Source organism: Echeneis naucrates, chromosome 21, assembly GCF_900963305.1.
Source record: "Echeneis naucrates chromosome 21, fEcheNa1.1, whole genome shotgun sequence".
In the NCBI taxonomy this organism is placed as follows: Eukaryota; Metazoa; Chordata; class Actinopteri; order Carangiformes; family Echeneidae; genus Echeneis; species Echeneis naucrates.
The window spans coordinates 19,323,534-19,340,260 of NC_042531.1; the positions used below are offsets into that span (position 1 = coordinate 19,323,534).

The 16,727-nt window shown below is 41.7% G+C and overlaps 3 protein-coding genes across 5 annotated transcripts; all 3 read left to right on the forward strand.

The window, feature by feature from the left end:
• Positions 1-186: 186 nt before the first annotated feature.
• lss (lanosterol synthase (2,3-oxidosqualene-lanosterol cyclase)) lies at positions 187-10,900 on the forward strand. Of its 2 annotated transcripts, none has more exons than XM_029529889.1 (22): positions 187-222; positions 1,483-1,651; positions 2,056-2,194; positions 2,973-3,081; positions 3,440-3,561; positions 4,521-4,617; positions 4,776-4,911; positions 5,100-5,208; positions 5,422-5,540; positions 6,155-6,252; positions 6,671-6,698; positions 6,867-6,923; positions 7,485-7,556; positions 7,741-7,791; positions 7,898-8,047; positions 8,454-8,550; positions 9,060-9,165; positions 9,388-9,453; positions 9,539-9,619; positions 9,736-9,906; positions 10,202-10,280; positions 10,430-10,900. In XM_029529889.1, exons 1-22 carry the CDS (start codon positions 188-190, stop codon positions 10,565-10,567), a joined length of 2,229 nt encoding a protein of 742 aa, XP_029385749.1. In that variant the 5' UTR covers position 187; the 3' UTR covers positions 10,568-10,900. The 2 variants fall into 2 exon arrangements, with proteins under 2 accessions (XP_029385749.1, XP_029385750.1); XM_029529890.1 differs by having other exon boundaries at positions 2,973-3,052; positions 3,420-3,561.
• A 1,214-nt stretch (positions 10,901-12,114) lies between these two features.
• LOC115061524 (FKBP-type peptidyl-prolyl cis-trans isomerase SlyD-like) lies at positions 12,115-13,943 on the forward strand. The gene is made up of 4 exons (XM_029529894.1): positions 12,115-12,131; positions 12,342-12,376; positions 12,453-12,637; positions 13,003-13,943. Exons 2-4 carry the CDS (start codon positions 12,364-12,366, stop codon positions 13,054-13,056), a joined length of 252 nt encoding a protein of 83 aa, XP_029385754.1. The 5' UTR covers positions 12,115-12,131; positions 12,342-12,363; the 3' UTR covers positions 13,057-13,943.
• Positions 13,944-14,056: 113 nt separating this feature from the next.
• On the forward strand, positions 14,057-15,271 carry LOC115061523 (homeobox protein caupolican-like). Of its 2 annotated transcripts, XM_029529892.1 has the most exons (4): positions 14,057-14,120; positions 14,218-14,264; positions 14,374-14,591; positions 14,794-15,271. In XM_029529892.1, the coding sequence occupies exons 2-4, from the start codon at positions 14,246-14,248 to the stop codon at positions 14,827-14,829; spliced, it is 273 nt and encodes a 90-aa protein (XP_029385752.1). In that variant the 5' UTR covers positions 14,057-14,120; positions 14,218-14,245; the 3' UTR covers positions 14,830-15,271. The 2 variants fall into 2 exon arrangements, with proteins under 2 accessions (XP_029385752.1, XP_029385753.1); XM_029529893.1 differs by lacking the exon at positions 14,057-14,120 and having other exon boundaries at positions 14,382-14,591.
• The last annotated feature ends 1,456 nt before the right edge of the window (positions 15,272-16,727 follow it).

A 16,727-nucleotide genomic window follows, 5' to 3' on the forward strand; every position in this document is an offset into this window, starting at 1 on the left:
GTCTCTGCTCATGTCTCTCCATGTCGAAACTGCCTCGGACGGCATCGTCATGTTCTCTGGGAAGTGTAGTCCGCACTGTCCTGAAAAACACACGCGTGTGTCTGGAGAGAACTACAGTTCCAGTGAAAAGAGCGAAAGAGGCGGAGGCTTCACTGCAGCCTAAAAGAAATTCCCTGGTGCGGCTCAGATGGGAGTTGTATCCACAGCCATGACCGAGGGAACGTGAGTATACCGCTATTACACATGTCGCCGGAACTGCCCAAACTATGTTTCTCGTTATTAATGACGGAAACAGGAGTGACCCATTGGTTGTGAACAGATTCTGTGAATGCTTCTCTGTTTTAACACAGTTGGAAAGTTTATTAGACAGGTGATATTTCTATGCGCTGAACTGGTTAGTTCACGAATCGGTAGCCAAACGTTCACTCCGTCGAGGGGTTGCTGGAGCTAATCCCAGCTCACCTGGACAGGTCCATCACACTCACTGTTTAGTTAACCTAAACACCCCGCAGACTGGGCTCCGAACCCGCCACCTTCTTATTGTGGGGCAACAGCGCTAACCACTGTGCTGACCATGCAGCATACTTTGTTGGAGTGTGAGACATGAAAAGAATGGTACTGACGTTGAATATAGAAAAGGCCCTGGACTGTAATTGTACAGTAGTGGTACTGTGTTGTGCTGTACTTGTGCTGGGTTGGAGCACAGTGTTAGTGTAAGGACTAGCTGATGCAGTCACTGTATGTGACCGATATGAATCAATTCAAATTATTTGAGTCCAATTATCAGATTATTTTTGCTTGCGTACATCCAACATTTAGGAATCTACTACTCCTTTGACAGCAGGTTTTCTTGCCCAAAATACCGCATGTGGTCTGGCATCACTATCCCTACAAATAAGACCATCTCGCTCCAGACCAGAAGAGTCTGCGCTGTGGTACCTGATGGTGGAACCAACTATTTAATCGTAACAGAGGTGGAATATCCCCTTCTGCCCTCGAGAAGCTCTGGAATCCTCATCTCCATCCTCCATTTTTTTGGCACTTCCTCACATGACCCCCTGGACTTATTTAATAGATTTCGTGTTTAATACTTGCACCAACGCCTTCTATAGCTTTGAAACTTTACTCGATTGTGTCACTTTGGATAAAAGTGTCAGCCAAATGAGTAGATGTAATGTATTAGGTATGATCAGGTTAAATACAAACCTTTCATACTGTTGGTCTTGTGTTCATGGTTTAATTATAAGAAACCCTAAGGAATTTTGCAACCAGACTATTGAAACCATTTTTCAAGGCAAAAACACACTGCCTTTATGATCAATTTGTTTTCATTACATTATTTGGATTGTATATCAAACTTTTGCTCGTGTGATCCAATCCAGCAGCAGTCTCACCTATAGAGAAATTGGTTCAGAATTGAAGTGCTGGCTGCATGTGAAATGAAGCAGAAGAGCTTCCTTCTTAAGTTCTTGTCTCTACCAGGCATCTGCGACGGCGAGGGGGACCGTACAAGACGGAGCCAGCCACAGACCTTAGCCGCTGGAGGCTTTCAAACGTTGAGGGCAGGCAGACCTGGCGCTACATAGAAGATCAGGACACCCCAGACAGGGAGCAGACCATGCTGGAGGCCCACTCTCTAGGCCTGGACACGGTGCATTTTCCATCTTACAATAATTTTCTTACAACAGTGGTGATACGCTCTCCAATCTTCTCAAAGTCAGGTTGGGAAGAAAGGGCATGAAGGAACAGAGGTAGTCCAGTATTCTACTACGTGACAACATGAAGTGAATATATAGTGTTTTGCTGTCATTAGTGCAATTTAAAACACGCAAATCAAATAATCTAGAACATCACATTGTCATATCCATAGCTTGGGTTGTGTTAATTACTTCTTCAGCAGTGTTAGCTATAAATCCCAGTTAGAGATCTATAATTTTCTTTTTACAGCAAACATACACTACAAATAGAATATAGAATATAGCTCATTTGTATTAACTGCTGGTAATCAAAGTGGAGGGTAGAATTTACTGTTCTTTACTCTACATCTCTCTTCAGAGTAAGTTTGTGTGTGGCTCCCCTCCTGCCCACACAGCTGTGGATGCTGCTCTCAAAGGTATGCACTTCTACCGCCACCTCCAGGCCGAAGACGGTCACTGGGCAGGGGACTACGGTGGGCCTCTCTTCCTGCTGCCAGGTAAGACCCCACCCTCCCCACACCGTGCCATTTCATACTTGAACTAGGCAGTGGCTATATTAAGGGCCCCTAAGTTTAGGATTTGTCACTCTTGAGTGATACAATTTCTTTCCCTAGAATGTCCTATTTTCATTAAATCAGATTTACAGATTTATAGATCGCATTCACACTTTGTATTATTGATTGACATAGAAATGGAAAGCTTATATTGTTAGACTGCACTTAGAGACCACCTACAGTGGAATTATTACTTTTATTTGCTTTTATTTTTACTATTATTATTTCTATTGTTGTTGTTACCATCACCATATCAATTTTTGTTATTACGTGCCTTTAGTGAGTATAATCATAACTGTAATTTTGTGTGTATATGATATTATTTGCATTTTCATTTGGTTCTTACTGCACCCAATTCTGCCATAACACACACACACACACACACACACACACACATTACTACCCACAACATTTAATCTCCCCTTTTGATTTAAGTTTAACCACTGTCTTGTGGTATGTTACTTGTCCGTTTTTTGCCTTTGTTTGTTCATTTCTTCAATGGTCGTTTTGTTCTCTTAGTAACAAATAAATTAAAAGTTAATCAATTAATTAATTTAAAGGAAAAGGTCCCTGAGTGACATCCATCTCATAACATATTAGTTTCATCTTCTCTGCCTCATGTGTTTTGTTATGTTGATATGTGGTGCGGGGAGAACGGTCAGAATAAACAGAACACAGCTGAGCAGTTCATAATGTGTATCTGTATCCGTGTATGTCTCAGGGCTCCTGATCACATGTCATGTGGCTCGGATCCCTCTGGCTGAGGCCTGGAAGAGAGAGATGGTGAGGTACCTGCGCTCCGTTCAGCTGCCTGATGGTGGTTGGGGCCTGTAAGTCAGCAGAATGCTTTTTTTGTGATTTGGTTTTGATACATGGCTTATGAATGTACCCATAGATTTTGTCAGAACAAACTCCCTGGGGTCATTTTAGCAGTGGTGACTTTCAGAAGACTTCTGACAGCTGTATAAGCATCACCCTGTTATCTTATCTTTGTGTCTGTCATGCTCTGCTGCTGCCTCCCCAGTAAAACATGTGATATAGATTTCAGAAAATATTAGTGTAACTCAAAATTATTCATTCATCCCAAATTCTGCAAACTAATTACAGGAGAAGAGTGACACGTTAAACAGAGTCAGTCTCTCTACAGATTGCAGCAGCACCATGTGAGCGTGTCTTGTTCTTTTGCAGGCACATTGAAGATAAATCTACTGTCTTTGGCACAGCACTGAGTTACACCTCACTGAGGATCCTGGGAGTAGACCCTGATGACCCAGATATGGTTCGAGCCAGGGACAACCTGCACAGCAAAGGTGAGGAGGAATAAGTTACAGGAAACAGTAAGAAAATACGAGATTTCTTTATATGTAGAGATTGAATATTTGCTTCAATTGTTGTTACCATCAGGCCATAGATTCAAAAGGCCACAGTCCAGAACAAACAGGCTCAGAAGGTCATTCATTCCTGCTGCTATCAAGTTTATAAATGATGCACTGTAGCTTTATTTTATTTTATCTTGTGTTATGTTGATAATTGTTGCTATATTTATTTGTTTTGTATACATCTATTTCTTACTACTGGCCGACAATCTATTTGCCCCCAGGGGATAAGTAAAATTCCTTGATCAGCCATAACATAACATAACTGACATGAATAGCATTGGCTACCATGGTTACCGTGGCAGCTATCAGTGGGCAGCAGGTCCTGATGTTGATGTTGGAGCAGAAAAAATGGTCCACTGTGAGGATGAGCGGCAAACTGTAATATGTAGACCACTGAGTCAGAGCATCTCCAACACTGCAGCTCTGTTGGATGTTCCTGGTCTGCAGGGGTCAGGTTCTACCAGAAGAGTCCAAGGATCAAGGGATCAAGGGATCAAGGGTCATTGATGGTCGTTGGGAGCAAGTCTGACAGTGTGATCTGATCCAACAGAGGGCCAGGCCGCTGAATCACAGTTTGTTGTAGATGGTGCTGCGTAGCTGCAGATTAGTCAGGGTGACCCCTGTCCACCACCAAAAGATCCTGCAATGGAAACATGAGCATCAGAACTGGATCACAGAGCAATGGAGGAAGTTGGTGCGGTCTGAGGGATCAGGTTACATCATGTCGATGTAGTGTGTGCAGTGTTTGTAGTGTGTTTCCTAGCTTGTGGATACATCGCACCAGGATGACAGAAGAATAAAAGCTGATGGAAGCTGTGTGATGAAAATGTTCTGCTGGGAAGCTTTTGTCAGGTCATTCTTGTGGATGTTCAGTGTTTTATTTTGTTCAGGTGGTGCAGCGGGGATTCCGTCATGGGGTAAATTCTGGTTGGCCATTTTAAATGTCTACAGCTGGGAGGGAATGAACACACTTCTGCCAGAAATGTGGTGAGGCTATAGGACTATATTCTCCTCTTCCCAACCTTATGACTGCCACGTCACTATCAGGTCCTAAGCAGTAATTTCAACAGCAGGCAGTCAATGACTGTCTGTGGGGGCAGTGTGAAGATTGTTTGGAGTGATTTCAGATGTGTTACCTGTTGCAGGTTATTCCCAGCTTGGATGCCAGCCCACCCCTCCACTCTGTGGTGTCACTGCCGCCAGGTCTACCTCCCTATGAGCTACTGCTATGCTGTCAGACTGTCAGCGGAGGAAGACCCCCTGGTCCTCAGCCTCAGACAGGTGCTGGAGCTAAACTGCCCCACAAGGGGGCACCAGACACAAACAATTATGGAAGATGACATCCACTCTATGAATAGACTTGCTGCAATTAAAATAATATAAAAAAAAAAATAAGAATGCCTTAGCCTTGACATATTTCTTTATTTATGTAACCAGTTTATATTTGCTTGCTGCTGTTTGTTGTGTAGGAGCTTTATGTCCAAGACTATGCCACCATCAACTGGCCTGCTCAAAGGAACAATGTGGCAGCATGTGACATGTACACACCTCATAGCACATTGCTCACCGCTGCCTACAGTGAGTATGAACAAAACGCTGTGATAAACCACCGCCTACAGACGTGTCAGTTAGAATTCACTACAGTTCAAATCATGTTTTAAAAGTTTTAACAATTTTATCCTGGCTACAGAATATTTTTATGCAATGAGAAACACATGTTTTTAATCCCATTAAACGTTACCACCAGAATCACTTGCTTAATTTTGTGGCTCTGTTCCTGTTGCCCTGCAGTGGTGTTGAATGTGTATGAAGCTCACCACAGCAGCGCACTGAGAAAAAGGGCTGTCAAAGAGCTGTATGAGCACATCCAGGCTGATGACCGCTTCACAAAGTGTATCAGCATTGGACCGGTAATAAATGCAGACACATGAAAACATCAGACTGAACACAGTTTGGCCACATGTATGCAAGAAAATTAATCTATTCACTCATCTTATACCGCTTTTTCTGTTTTGGAGGCATGGGGGGGTAGCTGGAGCAAATCCCAGCTCACTCTGGATGAGGGCAGGCTTCACCCTGGAGAGATCGCCAGTCCATCACAGGGCCAACACACAGAGACAGACAGAGACCAACAACCACTCACACTCAGACCTGCAGATAATTTAGAGTCACAAGTTAAGGCAAACATGATGTCTTTGGATGGTGGGAGGAAACCCACACAGGCATAGGGAGAACATGTAAACTCCACACAGAAAGGCCCCAGGCAGGGGAACCGAACCCATGACCTTCTTATTGTGAACAGCACTAACCACTATGCCACTGCTATTATGAGTGGTTGTTGGTCTCTCTTTGTCTCTGTGTGTTGGCCTTGTGTTTGACTGGCAACCTGTCCAAGGTGAGCCCTGCCCTTGCCCATTGTGAGCTGGGATTGGCTCCATCATCCCCCGTGACCCAGAAAGGGAAAAGCAGTAGAAGATGAATGAATTAATGTAAATGAAGATGACGTACTGGCCTTTCTCCACAGATCTCTAAGACAATCAACATGCTGGTCCGTTGGTATGTCGATGGCCCCTCTTCTTCAATCTTTCAGGAGCATGTGTCCAGGATCCCAGATTACCTCTGGTAAGTCAAACAGTCTCCAACTTCAAACCCATCAGGCTCAATTAGGTGTTCGCGAAAAGTTCTTGTGAAGCCACATATCACACATACACTACTCACAATAAGTTAGGGATATTGTAATTTACATGAGTGCTTTTCCTATTTGGTCTGAATTTTAATGAAAAAAGTAAAAGTTCCCTTTGATATTACTAATAATTAATGAGAAGAAACACCATTTTCATTAGTTTTATATTTGTTACCCCAAAAATTTAGACAATAAGAAGGATAGCCCCAAATAACAAAAATTGACAATGTCAGTAGCGGGTGTTTCGAATAGTTCTTGTGAAGCCACATATCACACATATAATGTAACAAATCCTCCACTATGTTGTGCATGAAAGTAAACTGCAGATAAACTGACAGCAGTGCCTCTGTGTTCCAGGCTGGGGCTGGATGGTATGAAAATGCAGGTACACATTTCTCCTCTGTCTGCTGGATGTGTATGATGATGCAGATGTAGCAGCAGTTCTCACTTCCTAAAGGCTGTTTTTGCTTCCATGGCTAAGTATTTGGTCCTGCAGAAAGAGTCCCACTCAGTGAGTGTTTCATGATCATTTTGCCCATTTTGTTCTGCGCAGGGAACCAATGGATCTCAACTCTGGGATACATGTTTTGCTGTACAAGCTTTCCTTGAGGTAATGTATGCCTGCCCACTCACTGTAGAGATGCTTTTATTGTAACCTGGCAACCTTTGTATCTTTATTTGTAAGCCTAACCCTATAAATACCAAAACGCAGGTTAAATACCGTCCAAATAATCTTTCATTTTTGGACTGTTAACTTTAACTACCCATAGGAAGACAATGTAACAAATTCATAGCATGCTTTTTTTTTGTTATATTGGAGAAGTGACTCTGGATGCAAAGCTCAGAATCATTCTGTCTGTGTTGCCTGTGATTTAAGGGACAGGCACACATAGAACTGGGTTTCATCAGCATAAATCCAATAATGCTTTGGCTTCAAGAAAATCTATATGAAAGTGTTGACCCTTGAAATGTAAAATTATCAAAAGACGCAGAACACTGAACATCTTTACTTTCAGTCATAGTAGCCACAAACCCCTGTCCTCTTCTTGCATGTTTCAATTCTGGAAAAGAAATCAAAACTAAAATAGAAAAGTCAATATTGACACAAAACATTATCATTGAAATGTGTCACATATCTGGCCTGAATAAATGTGGTACTGGGATTGTTCAGGCAGGAGCCCAGGATGACCCCAAATTGGCAGAATGTCTCAGAGAGGCCCATCAATTTCTCACCATCACACAGGTATGATCAGCATGCATCACATTCCATAAGCTAGTCCGCCTGTTACACAGATAAACTCTGAAGAATTGTCTTCTGATTATATATGTTTATGTTTTCAGGGTATTTAAGAGTGCTAAAGATTAAAATGCTGTAATGTGATTACTTGCTGCTTTCATGTGCCTGACTACATTTTCCACTCTTCCAGATTCCTGAGAATCCTCCTGAATACCAAAAGTACTATAGACAGATGAACAAGGTAAGCTGATAACATGTCAGGGTCAGGGGTCAGGAACTGTTCAACATTTTCCTATTATTCTCAATTAGGGAACTGAAACTGTGGAACCCATTATTTGTTTTTTTAGGGAGGGTTCCCCTTCAGCACACGTGATTGTGGCTGGATTGTGGCCGACTGCACAGCCGAAGGCCTGAAGTCAGTGATGCTGCTGCAGGAGCTTTGTCCTTCCATCTGCCAGCCGGTGGCCTCTCAGTGTCTGTATGATGCAGTCAATGTGGTGAGACTCCAGATGAAAAATAAATAGAGGACTATTTTACTATCTATTTTTTGTTTTAAGTTTAATATTCTGGTGTGCTCCTGTTTTGGTGTTGTACCCACACATAGATATAATGTTAATGTTATCCATTATGAAACACCTGATTTTGCAGTTTGAGAGCATTACTTTTTCAGTCAAATGGTTGGCCATTTTGGGGACCAAGCTTATATTCTTTCCTAACAAAACCTTTGCGAGAAAATTTTGATTAGAAATATGAAATAAAGACGAATCCCATCTTAGTATCATGAGAAATCTGAGCCCTTCAGGCTGCAACCCAAAGTTTGGCCACAAGTTCCGAGCATTTGTGCTGCAAAGTTGCTTGACAAGTTGTTCCAGCTGTTGCTCCATGTTCTGTTTTCTGATGTAGCTCCTGAGCATGAGAAACTCAGACGGTGGATTTGCCACATATGAAACTAAGAGAGGAGGGAGACTCCTGGAGCTCCTCAACCCCTCTGAAGTGTTTGGTGAGTATGTGCCAAGCTGATTCTGTACACAATGTGTACAGAGTGAGGGGATGTCATGTGTACGGCACATCATATCGGCACATCATGTTCAATGCATCATTACACAAATCGATGGTGAATAAAAAGTCACTGTACCGATTTCATGTTTTTAGAAAGAAAGTTGTACTAAGGTGTGTGATTTGATGCCTAAGTGAACACTGTGTACTGCTCAGCAGTGTGAACCCTGGTAGGAATGTCAGTGTGACTCAACTTACAAATATTTGCATATGAAAAAGGAAAACACAACACCAAATATAAACATGGAATTCAATGTCCTTTCAACACTTTGTGACTGGAAGACTTTTTCCACCGCACGTTGGGTGTGTTGCAATACTGTTGTTTTTCAGTGACAAAGGTCAGAGACTCTAACATTGTCATTTCCACTGTTGAAGAGAGAATGTATTAGTTGTGGAATTATAATTAACAGTGTGCACTTTCTCTGTCTCTGTGTCTTAAACACACCCAAACAGGTGACATCATGATAGATTATACCTATGTGGAATGCACCTCAGCAGTAATGCAGGCTCTGAGGCACTTCCAGAAGGCCTACCCTGACCACCGGGCCGAGGAGATCAGGTAGACCACACAACAGACAAATATTTGCAGGATGTCTAGTAGCAGTTACTAGATGGCACACAAGACATTAGGAGTTCATTTCAGACTGAAGTGGCCTGCTGATTCAGGATTATAATCTGAAGTGATTTGTGTGACATTTGTACATCAGTTACTTGTCAGTTCTTGTTGAGGTTTGGGATTTAAAGGGGAAGGCTGTTAAACAGTTCACTGGTTCTTCTTCAGGTCCACTCTGAGAGATGGACTAGAGTACTGCAGGAAGGTGCAGCGGCCAGATGGATCCTGGGAAGGGTGAGTCCACATTTGTGATTTTAACATCTGATATCTTACCTTAGCAGTAGGCCGAGCTAAGCCTTCTGCTGATTTTGTTTCTCAGATCGTGGGGAGTCTGCTTCACATATGGAATATGGTTTGGCCTAGAAGCTTTTGCTTGTATGGGTCACATCTACAAGGATGAGTGAGAGATCCAAACACTTATTACTGAAATGTTTAGACATGACCGTACAAGAAACACGGGACACCTGTTAGCTCCAAGAATACATACTACAAATGTGCCCTGGCTTTTGTTACCAGGGATGTGCGTGCAGAGGTGCAGAGAGCTTGTCAGTTCCTGCTAGACCGGCAGATGCCAAATGGAGGCTGGGGGGAAGACTTTGAGTCATGTGAGCAACGGCTGTACATCCAAAGCAGCGATGCGCAGATCCACAACACCTGCTGGGCTTTGTTAGGCCTCATGGCTGTCAGGTAAAGCAGCCCTCACCTGACTTGACTTTATGCCAATGCTGCATCATAGTTCGATCTCAATGGACGTGCTGGGAGTTGCTCTGATACCAATATCTGTACCAGAAATGGCTCTGACACTACCTAAAATATGGTAGGTTAGTGACATGTCAAGAACCTGCTACACATTTATTTCTTTACCTACAAAGGGAGCATTCAATTCCTCAGAAGTAAAATTTAATCAGACTAAAATAAAGTGGACTGAATCCAAACAAGACAATTCACGTAAATTCAATGAAATTCCTTCTACACACACCAGGCATCCTGACAGGCGGGCCATTGAGAGAGGAGTACAGCTGCTGATTGACAAGCAGCTGCCAAATGGGGACTGGCCCCAGGTGAGTCTGCACTCTGCAAATGTGTTATTACTGATGTTATCTGCTTTAATTATACACAACTTTGTCTCTTCAACACAAATGAATCGATTGTAAGTGATGTGGAAGATTATGCAGGCTGTGATCTGCTTTCTGTCCTTCCACCTCCCCAGGAGAATATTTCAGGTGTGTTCAACAAGAGCTGCGCTATCAGCTACACCTCCTACAGAAATGTCTTTCCAGTCTGGACCTTTGGCCGCTTCGCCACACTTTACCCCAGCAGTCCACTTGCAGGGAAGGTCAAGCTATGAAGAGTTTAAAAGTTCATCAGACTAACAAAATATCAGATAAAGCAGCAGCGTGGTTAATACATGTACCGCGTATCACATCGCCCAAGTACGACTCCAACCCAGGGACTCATACCGCATGTCATTCCCCTTTCTCTCACAGCTACAAACTTCACACAATGAATTTTGAAAAAATATGTACTGTTTGTTTATTTTTTGCTATTTAGTATCTCTTCATCTATCAGAGCTGCTCCTCCCTTAATCTGCCCCTATCCAAGATCCCAGTTAATGTGCTCTGATTTCTAAAATGTATGGAAGCATTTATGTCATTCAAACATTTGCATTTGGAATAAAACATTTTTCTATGCTACTATAATGATTATTGTCTTGACATAATGAACGCCCCGGTTTGTTTTCTGAAAAGACATTGTGCCAATCAGGATTTGCAGGTGTAGCTGAGACCAGGTGATTTAACAACCAGAACACATTCAAACTTTTTATCCCGATGTCTACCACTTATTTTTAGAATCAGCATTTTTACATTTTGTCATCTGTGCACCAAAAAAACAGATATGAACAGTAGATTGGAATGCAAGATGTGATGGGATGTTGTCCAGTCAATAAACTCTGATTTATTTTGTAAGGATGGAATTAGTTCACAAATAATATATTTTTGACCTCTGACAAATAATATTTTCAAGAACACACCTGAATTCCTAAAGCTGAGATAAAGGTGTAGTCACACAGAGTATTGTGAAGTCTTTTGTTGATTTGGCACGGAGGAGGGTATTACCTTTATCAAATGCACTGGAAGTGTGTTTATTTGTGTAGCTGACTGTCTCTACAGTTGTCTATTCTATCAGATTCAATGACAGCCACACCAGTTAGAACAGAACTTGTAAAACCTGTGTCTTCAGTTTTGCATGTGCCCTGACGCTGATAAGAAATCGTTTTGGCCTCAACATAACCTCCTCCACGTGAGGAGCTTAGTTTCCCAGGTAAATACATTTTATTAAATTTGTATGTCTCTTAGACATGGAAACAGTATTCCTTAATATCAGTGGGCTCTTTCAGCAGGATAATGTTCCGTTCCATGCTGGAACTACAGCCAGTTCAAGGTGCTGACTCGGCTCCAAATTCACCAGATCTCAATCCAATATCACAGCTCACCTTCAAAGGTCTTTTGGAGTTCAGACCTCCAGAGTCAGGACTGTTTTGGAGGTAAATGGGAACCTATGTTTAAATTTATGTCAATCACGCCTGACTTGTCAAATGTCCAATGCAGAGCAGAAAAGATGACACAGACTGTATGATGTGTTGTTGGTGTTTTTCGCTGAGACCTAGCAGAGGGGAGCAGACAACAGCGTTGTAATGTTCATAATACAAGTAAAGATGGAGCACGCTTCTTGGATACACGGCCATATATGCACGTTGTGTGTGTGGTGCAGATCTAACCGTCACATAGCAAAGAATCTGCGATGGCAGTTCTGGCACAGCCCATCATGAACTGCTGCACATCGAGGAGTGGCTTCTGATAAAAAGGAGCAGCAGGTGGCAGCTGCACCAGAGGATCTTCATCGAGCACTGAGTAAGGTCACCTCCAAATCTTTGGTCATCATCTGTTCTTCTGCAGCTTTGTTTATCATATATGTGCTGAGTGTGGTTCACACGCACATTAATACAAACTAGTGTTGCATCTTTATACATTGAATGTTTTCGGAGGTATTTTTGGCAATAGTTGACGTGCTAATTTATTTCAATGTTAATATTCATTAATTTCTCTCATGCTGGTTTTTAGGGATTTGAGTTTCAACTTGAACATGTCTGGCCGAGGTAAGCAATGTGTTTCTCTTTTGGTTAATCTCAACCTCTTTCTTCTTACATCGAAAATTTATGTTACTTATTTCAGGAGGACGCTGTCCTCAAGGGGGGAGACACGGACACGGACACAATCACGGACATGGATGTGGAGGTGGACATGGACATGGATGTGGGCATGGGCATGGGGGTGGGTGTGGACCCAAGGGCAAGCGCAGGCACAAGCGTGGCCACAAGCATAAAAAGTGTCACAAGAAGGGGAAGGACTCACACGGGGTAAGATGTCATCATTTAGCTCTTTCACTACAGAAAGTGGATTGGACCCAAAGTTTGTGCAGTCACATCCAATCACGTGTTTATAGGACTTATTTATCCAGAATTAGGTCAGTAAGGCAAACTCCACTTTCACACATTAAGATGCATTCTCATCGTTTTTAAACCAGTAAATTTTTTTGTTCTGTTCTCTGATCTGAAAATTGGTTTTCAAGCAGCAAAATTTCCTTTTTTTTCAATAAGAACAGAATAACTCACTGGAGTTTTCAGAACTTCACAAAATAATCAACTAAAATTAAAACCTCTTTTTTATGGACTCCATAAACGAATTAATTAATGCCTGTCTCTTGTGTTCATCCCTTTTATAGCACTCCAGCAGCTCCTGCAGCAGCAGCAGTAGCAGCAGCAGTGACTCTGACTGAATCAAGATTTTGAAAAAGTTTCCATCTTGGCATACTTAAGTACAATCTTGGAATTCATTTGTACTGCAGAAAACAAGTTGTCAAGTAATAAACGTCAAAGATAAAACAAATATGTTGTCCTCCCTCTCTTGCTCTACACTACTTGACTTATTCCTTCTTTTTACTTCCCTTCGCATCATTTTATTCAGTTGTTTAGGTTTTAAACTTTTTATCTTATGTTTCAAATAATCCAGATTTATTTTTTTATTGTGTAAAACTCAAATAATTTTGATCAGAATCCCAGGTGAACCTGTGGTGTTGTGTTGTGAGTGGACAGCGATTTTCACAGTGCCATTCTTCTTCTTTAGTGGCCTAAAAACGTTCATAGGGCATGATTGTGTTTGTCAGGGTTAGGAGAAGCAGACAGATTTGTATTCTTTTTTGCATTTCACAAAAGGGATTGGCTCAAGCACCGCCTGAGATCCAGAAACAGATACGCGGTAAAAGATGAATGAATGAATGAATGATGAAGTACTTCTAGCATTCTCTGCCAATTCAACATCAAATCAAAATGTATTTATATAGTGACAAATCATAACAGTTACACTGAAAGCACTTCACATATAAAGCAGGTCTAAACCAAACTCCTTATGTGTGTGGGTTCATTGTCGACTTTACAGTCACATTGAACCTTTACCTCCAGGGCGGATAAATCTACAAGTAATCCTTATTCTCAAGCAATAAAGGTAATAAATGAAAGTATGATTTGTTGACCAGGACACCAGGCGGTACTTCTGCCTCAGCTTTTTTATAGATTTATGTATTTCAAGGTGTATTTGTATGGATTTGCAAGGTGAGAATATCTGTGTGTTATTTCCATTTTATGAATAAAGTGTTTTTTTCTGTGTATTGTCTCTTTTTTGTGTGTATGTAATATGTTAAAGATTATACACACACACACACACACTCAGGTCACGGAACAAAAATGTTGTGATATGAGAGCTGCCCTCAAATTGAGGCACAGCTACACATAAAAAGGAGCAGCAGGCTCCAGTTGGGTCTGCAGATTTACTTTCCTGCAAACAGTAAGTCCACTGCTTAAAATCTGCTGATGGCTTGTTGTTCTTTGGCAGTATGTGCATGTATCAAGGAAAACTGCTAAAAGTTTTACTTTCTTTCCAGGATCTGAATTTTTGTCTAATGTTCTAAGATGTACGGAAACAATCAAGGTAAACAGCTGCCTTTGCATAATGTTTTTTAAATTTGCATTGCATAGTCATTTATCACATTTGCTACATCTTGACCAGTCGATTTGTTCAACCTTTGCCTGTTCTTTTGGATACCAGTACCCCCCTGGCTACCCAAGCCACCCTCAGCAGCCAGGGGGTTACCCTCACTGTCCTCCAGGCACTGTCCCACCACCAAACTGCCCTGGAGGAGGCCAATCTGGGTACGGTCCTGGTTGTGGCCACGGGCATGGACACGGACACGGACATGGACACGGACATGGTCACAAGCATGGCAAGTGTCACAAAAAAGGAAAGGATTGTCACGGGGTAAGATTCCTTCATTTAGTTTTATGTGCTCCAGAAATGAGAATATAAAAAAAACTTAATCAGTACAACTACAACGTGAACAAATTACATTGTCAAATAAATGACCTCAAAACTGAGACAGTATGCCATTTCTGCTGCTGTCACATTCAAGCAGATTGCGTTGATTCGTGATGTTTATCTGTTGTGTTTGTCCCTATTGTAGTCTTCCAGCAGCTCCTGCAGCAGTGACTCTGACTGAAGACTCCTGAAAGGCCTTCATCTTCCTATTATATATATTACCAGAGGTGGAAAGAGTACTGAAAATTTGTACTCAAGTACAAGTAAAAATACTGGTGTTAAAAAAAAATACTTAAAAGTAGAAAGTATTCTTCTCAAAAACTACTCACATTGCTCAAACAAATGATGTATATAGAAAAATTACACTAAGGCAATTAAATATAAATAAATATAAAAAAATTTTTATATAAAGCAGGAATGTTTTTGAACGTGCACAGAACAATTTAAACCTTTCCCAATACACCGTGAACAACAGGCAGATGTCTCAAACTCTTGGACATAATAGCATTTCTATCACATCAGTTTCAGTAGGAGCTGTTTTTCCAAAGTAAAAGAGTCTACCCGGCTTCGTTTGGCTGTGAAAAGCAGACCAGTGTGTCAACCGATTTGGTTCCCCCCAAGTTCCTGTTCCCCTTTAAGCTGATTTACTGCTGAGTCGTGCGTAGTTGCTAAGTTACCGTGCGTACTTAAGGAAGAAACACAAATAGAAACACAGCTGGGTGTACGGAAAGCGAAATGGAACAAGCCACTGTGTAGGTTACTGGTATGTTATTTAGTATATAACAAAATAAATTGAGAATGCATTTGTTCGGCCATTCTTTGTCAATCTTTGTGTAAATGGATACCAGCTAGCATATCTGTGCGAGAGTAGCCTACGTTAAGTAAACCTCACTGCCAGATCACTTACACTAGTTAGTCGCTGGACTGCTAGCTAACTGGTTAGCATGCTCGACTGACGAACTGATGACATTATTTTTGACGTATAACGTTACTATTGCTTACCGTTCATTTGGAAACGGGCAGAGCGCCTGCGAATAACATATTTCTGCTCCTCGGAAACACCCACCGGATAGTGTCTGTATTTTTCATAATTCACGAACTCGTTGAACACAAGTTTACCATTTTAAGAACATACACTCACATGACAAACGCTCATCCTGGCCGCCCTTTGGGAAACTGGGTTGGGAATTAGTTTATGCCCTGGGTTGGTTCCAAGTAAGGGCATGATTTATACGAGAGTCAATGATCCATTCACTGCACACTATCTGTTATCTCTTGCACGACATGCCAATAAAATAGGCTATAGGTCTACATAATTATCATTGATCGATCAACCAGTTAAACTGTAGCATATACACAAGAAAATTTTAGCAACAAAGCATGGTATTTATTTACTCATAAAAATGATAAACAAGTCAACAGGCGTGGACTCGGAGCTAAGAAGAAGAGGTCACGTGGGATGCTGGAGCCAATCGCAGCCCACGCTAGGTGGCAACGTCATCACGGTTAGGTCAGGTGACGCAAATGTGAAATGGTGATGTAGCTCAAACATATGCTGCAACGTTAACGGTGACTTAGCGGCTAATGACGTGATATTTCTTTCCAGCAAAACGACAAGATGTTCGCTCAAATACGATGTTCACTTACTTTGGGACAGATATAGACATCTTCGTTTTATCTTTTTCACGTTGAGTTGTCCTGTGTCAATCCACAGGAGACACTTTTCTTTGTTGAGATGTGGTTTGGAAAAGGGTTAAAAAAAAAAAAAAAGGTACACCCCGTCGCCCAGCCTCTCAGGATAACTTCTGTCGGAGTTGTTTGTACCACATGCACACCGTTTAGCCATTCTCAAACCTTTAAAATGCAGAAAAGTTAAAAAAAACCCGAGCGAAAATGTCCAGGCGAAGCATGTCCGAGTGTGTGGGCAGGGTTGTACGCACTGTGATTGGCTAATGGCGTCTGAGGGCGGGGCTTAGCGATCGGTCAATTTTCCAAAGGATGCTCGCTTCTTATCATTTTAATATGAGGCTAACCAATGGCAGTGACAACATCTTTGGACTTATTTTGTCCAAACTAATA

Excerpts from the sequence above, each read along its gene's own strand:
- lss (XM_029529889.1), top strand. The coding sequence starts at position 188 with ATGGGAGTTGTATCCACAGCCATGACCGAGGGAAC. Across the intron at positions 5,209-5,421 it reads ATTGCTCACCGCTGCCTACA|TGGTGTTGAATGTGTATGAA; the intron begins GTGAGTATGAAC and ends GTTGCCCTGCAG. Across the intron at positions 6,699-6,866 it reads TGGATGGTATGAAAATGCAG|GGAACCAATGGATCTCAACT; the intron begins GTACACATTTCT and ends TGTTCTGCGCAG.
- LOC115061524 (XM_029529894.1), top strand. Across the intron at positions 12,638-13,002 it reads AGGGGAAGGACTCACACGGG|CACTCCAGCAGCTCCTGCAG; the intron begins GTAAGATGTCAT and ends TCCCTTTTATAG.
- LOC115061523 (XM_029529892.1), top strand. Across the intron at positions 14,592-14,793 it reads AAGGAAAGGATTGTCACGGG|TCTTCCAGCAGCTCCTGCAG; the intron begins GTAAGATTCCTT and ends TCCCTATTGTAG.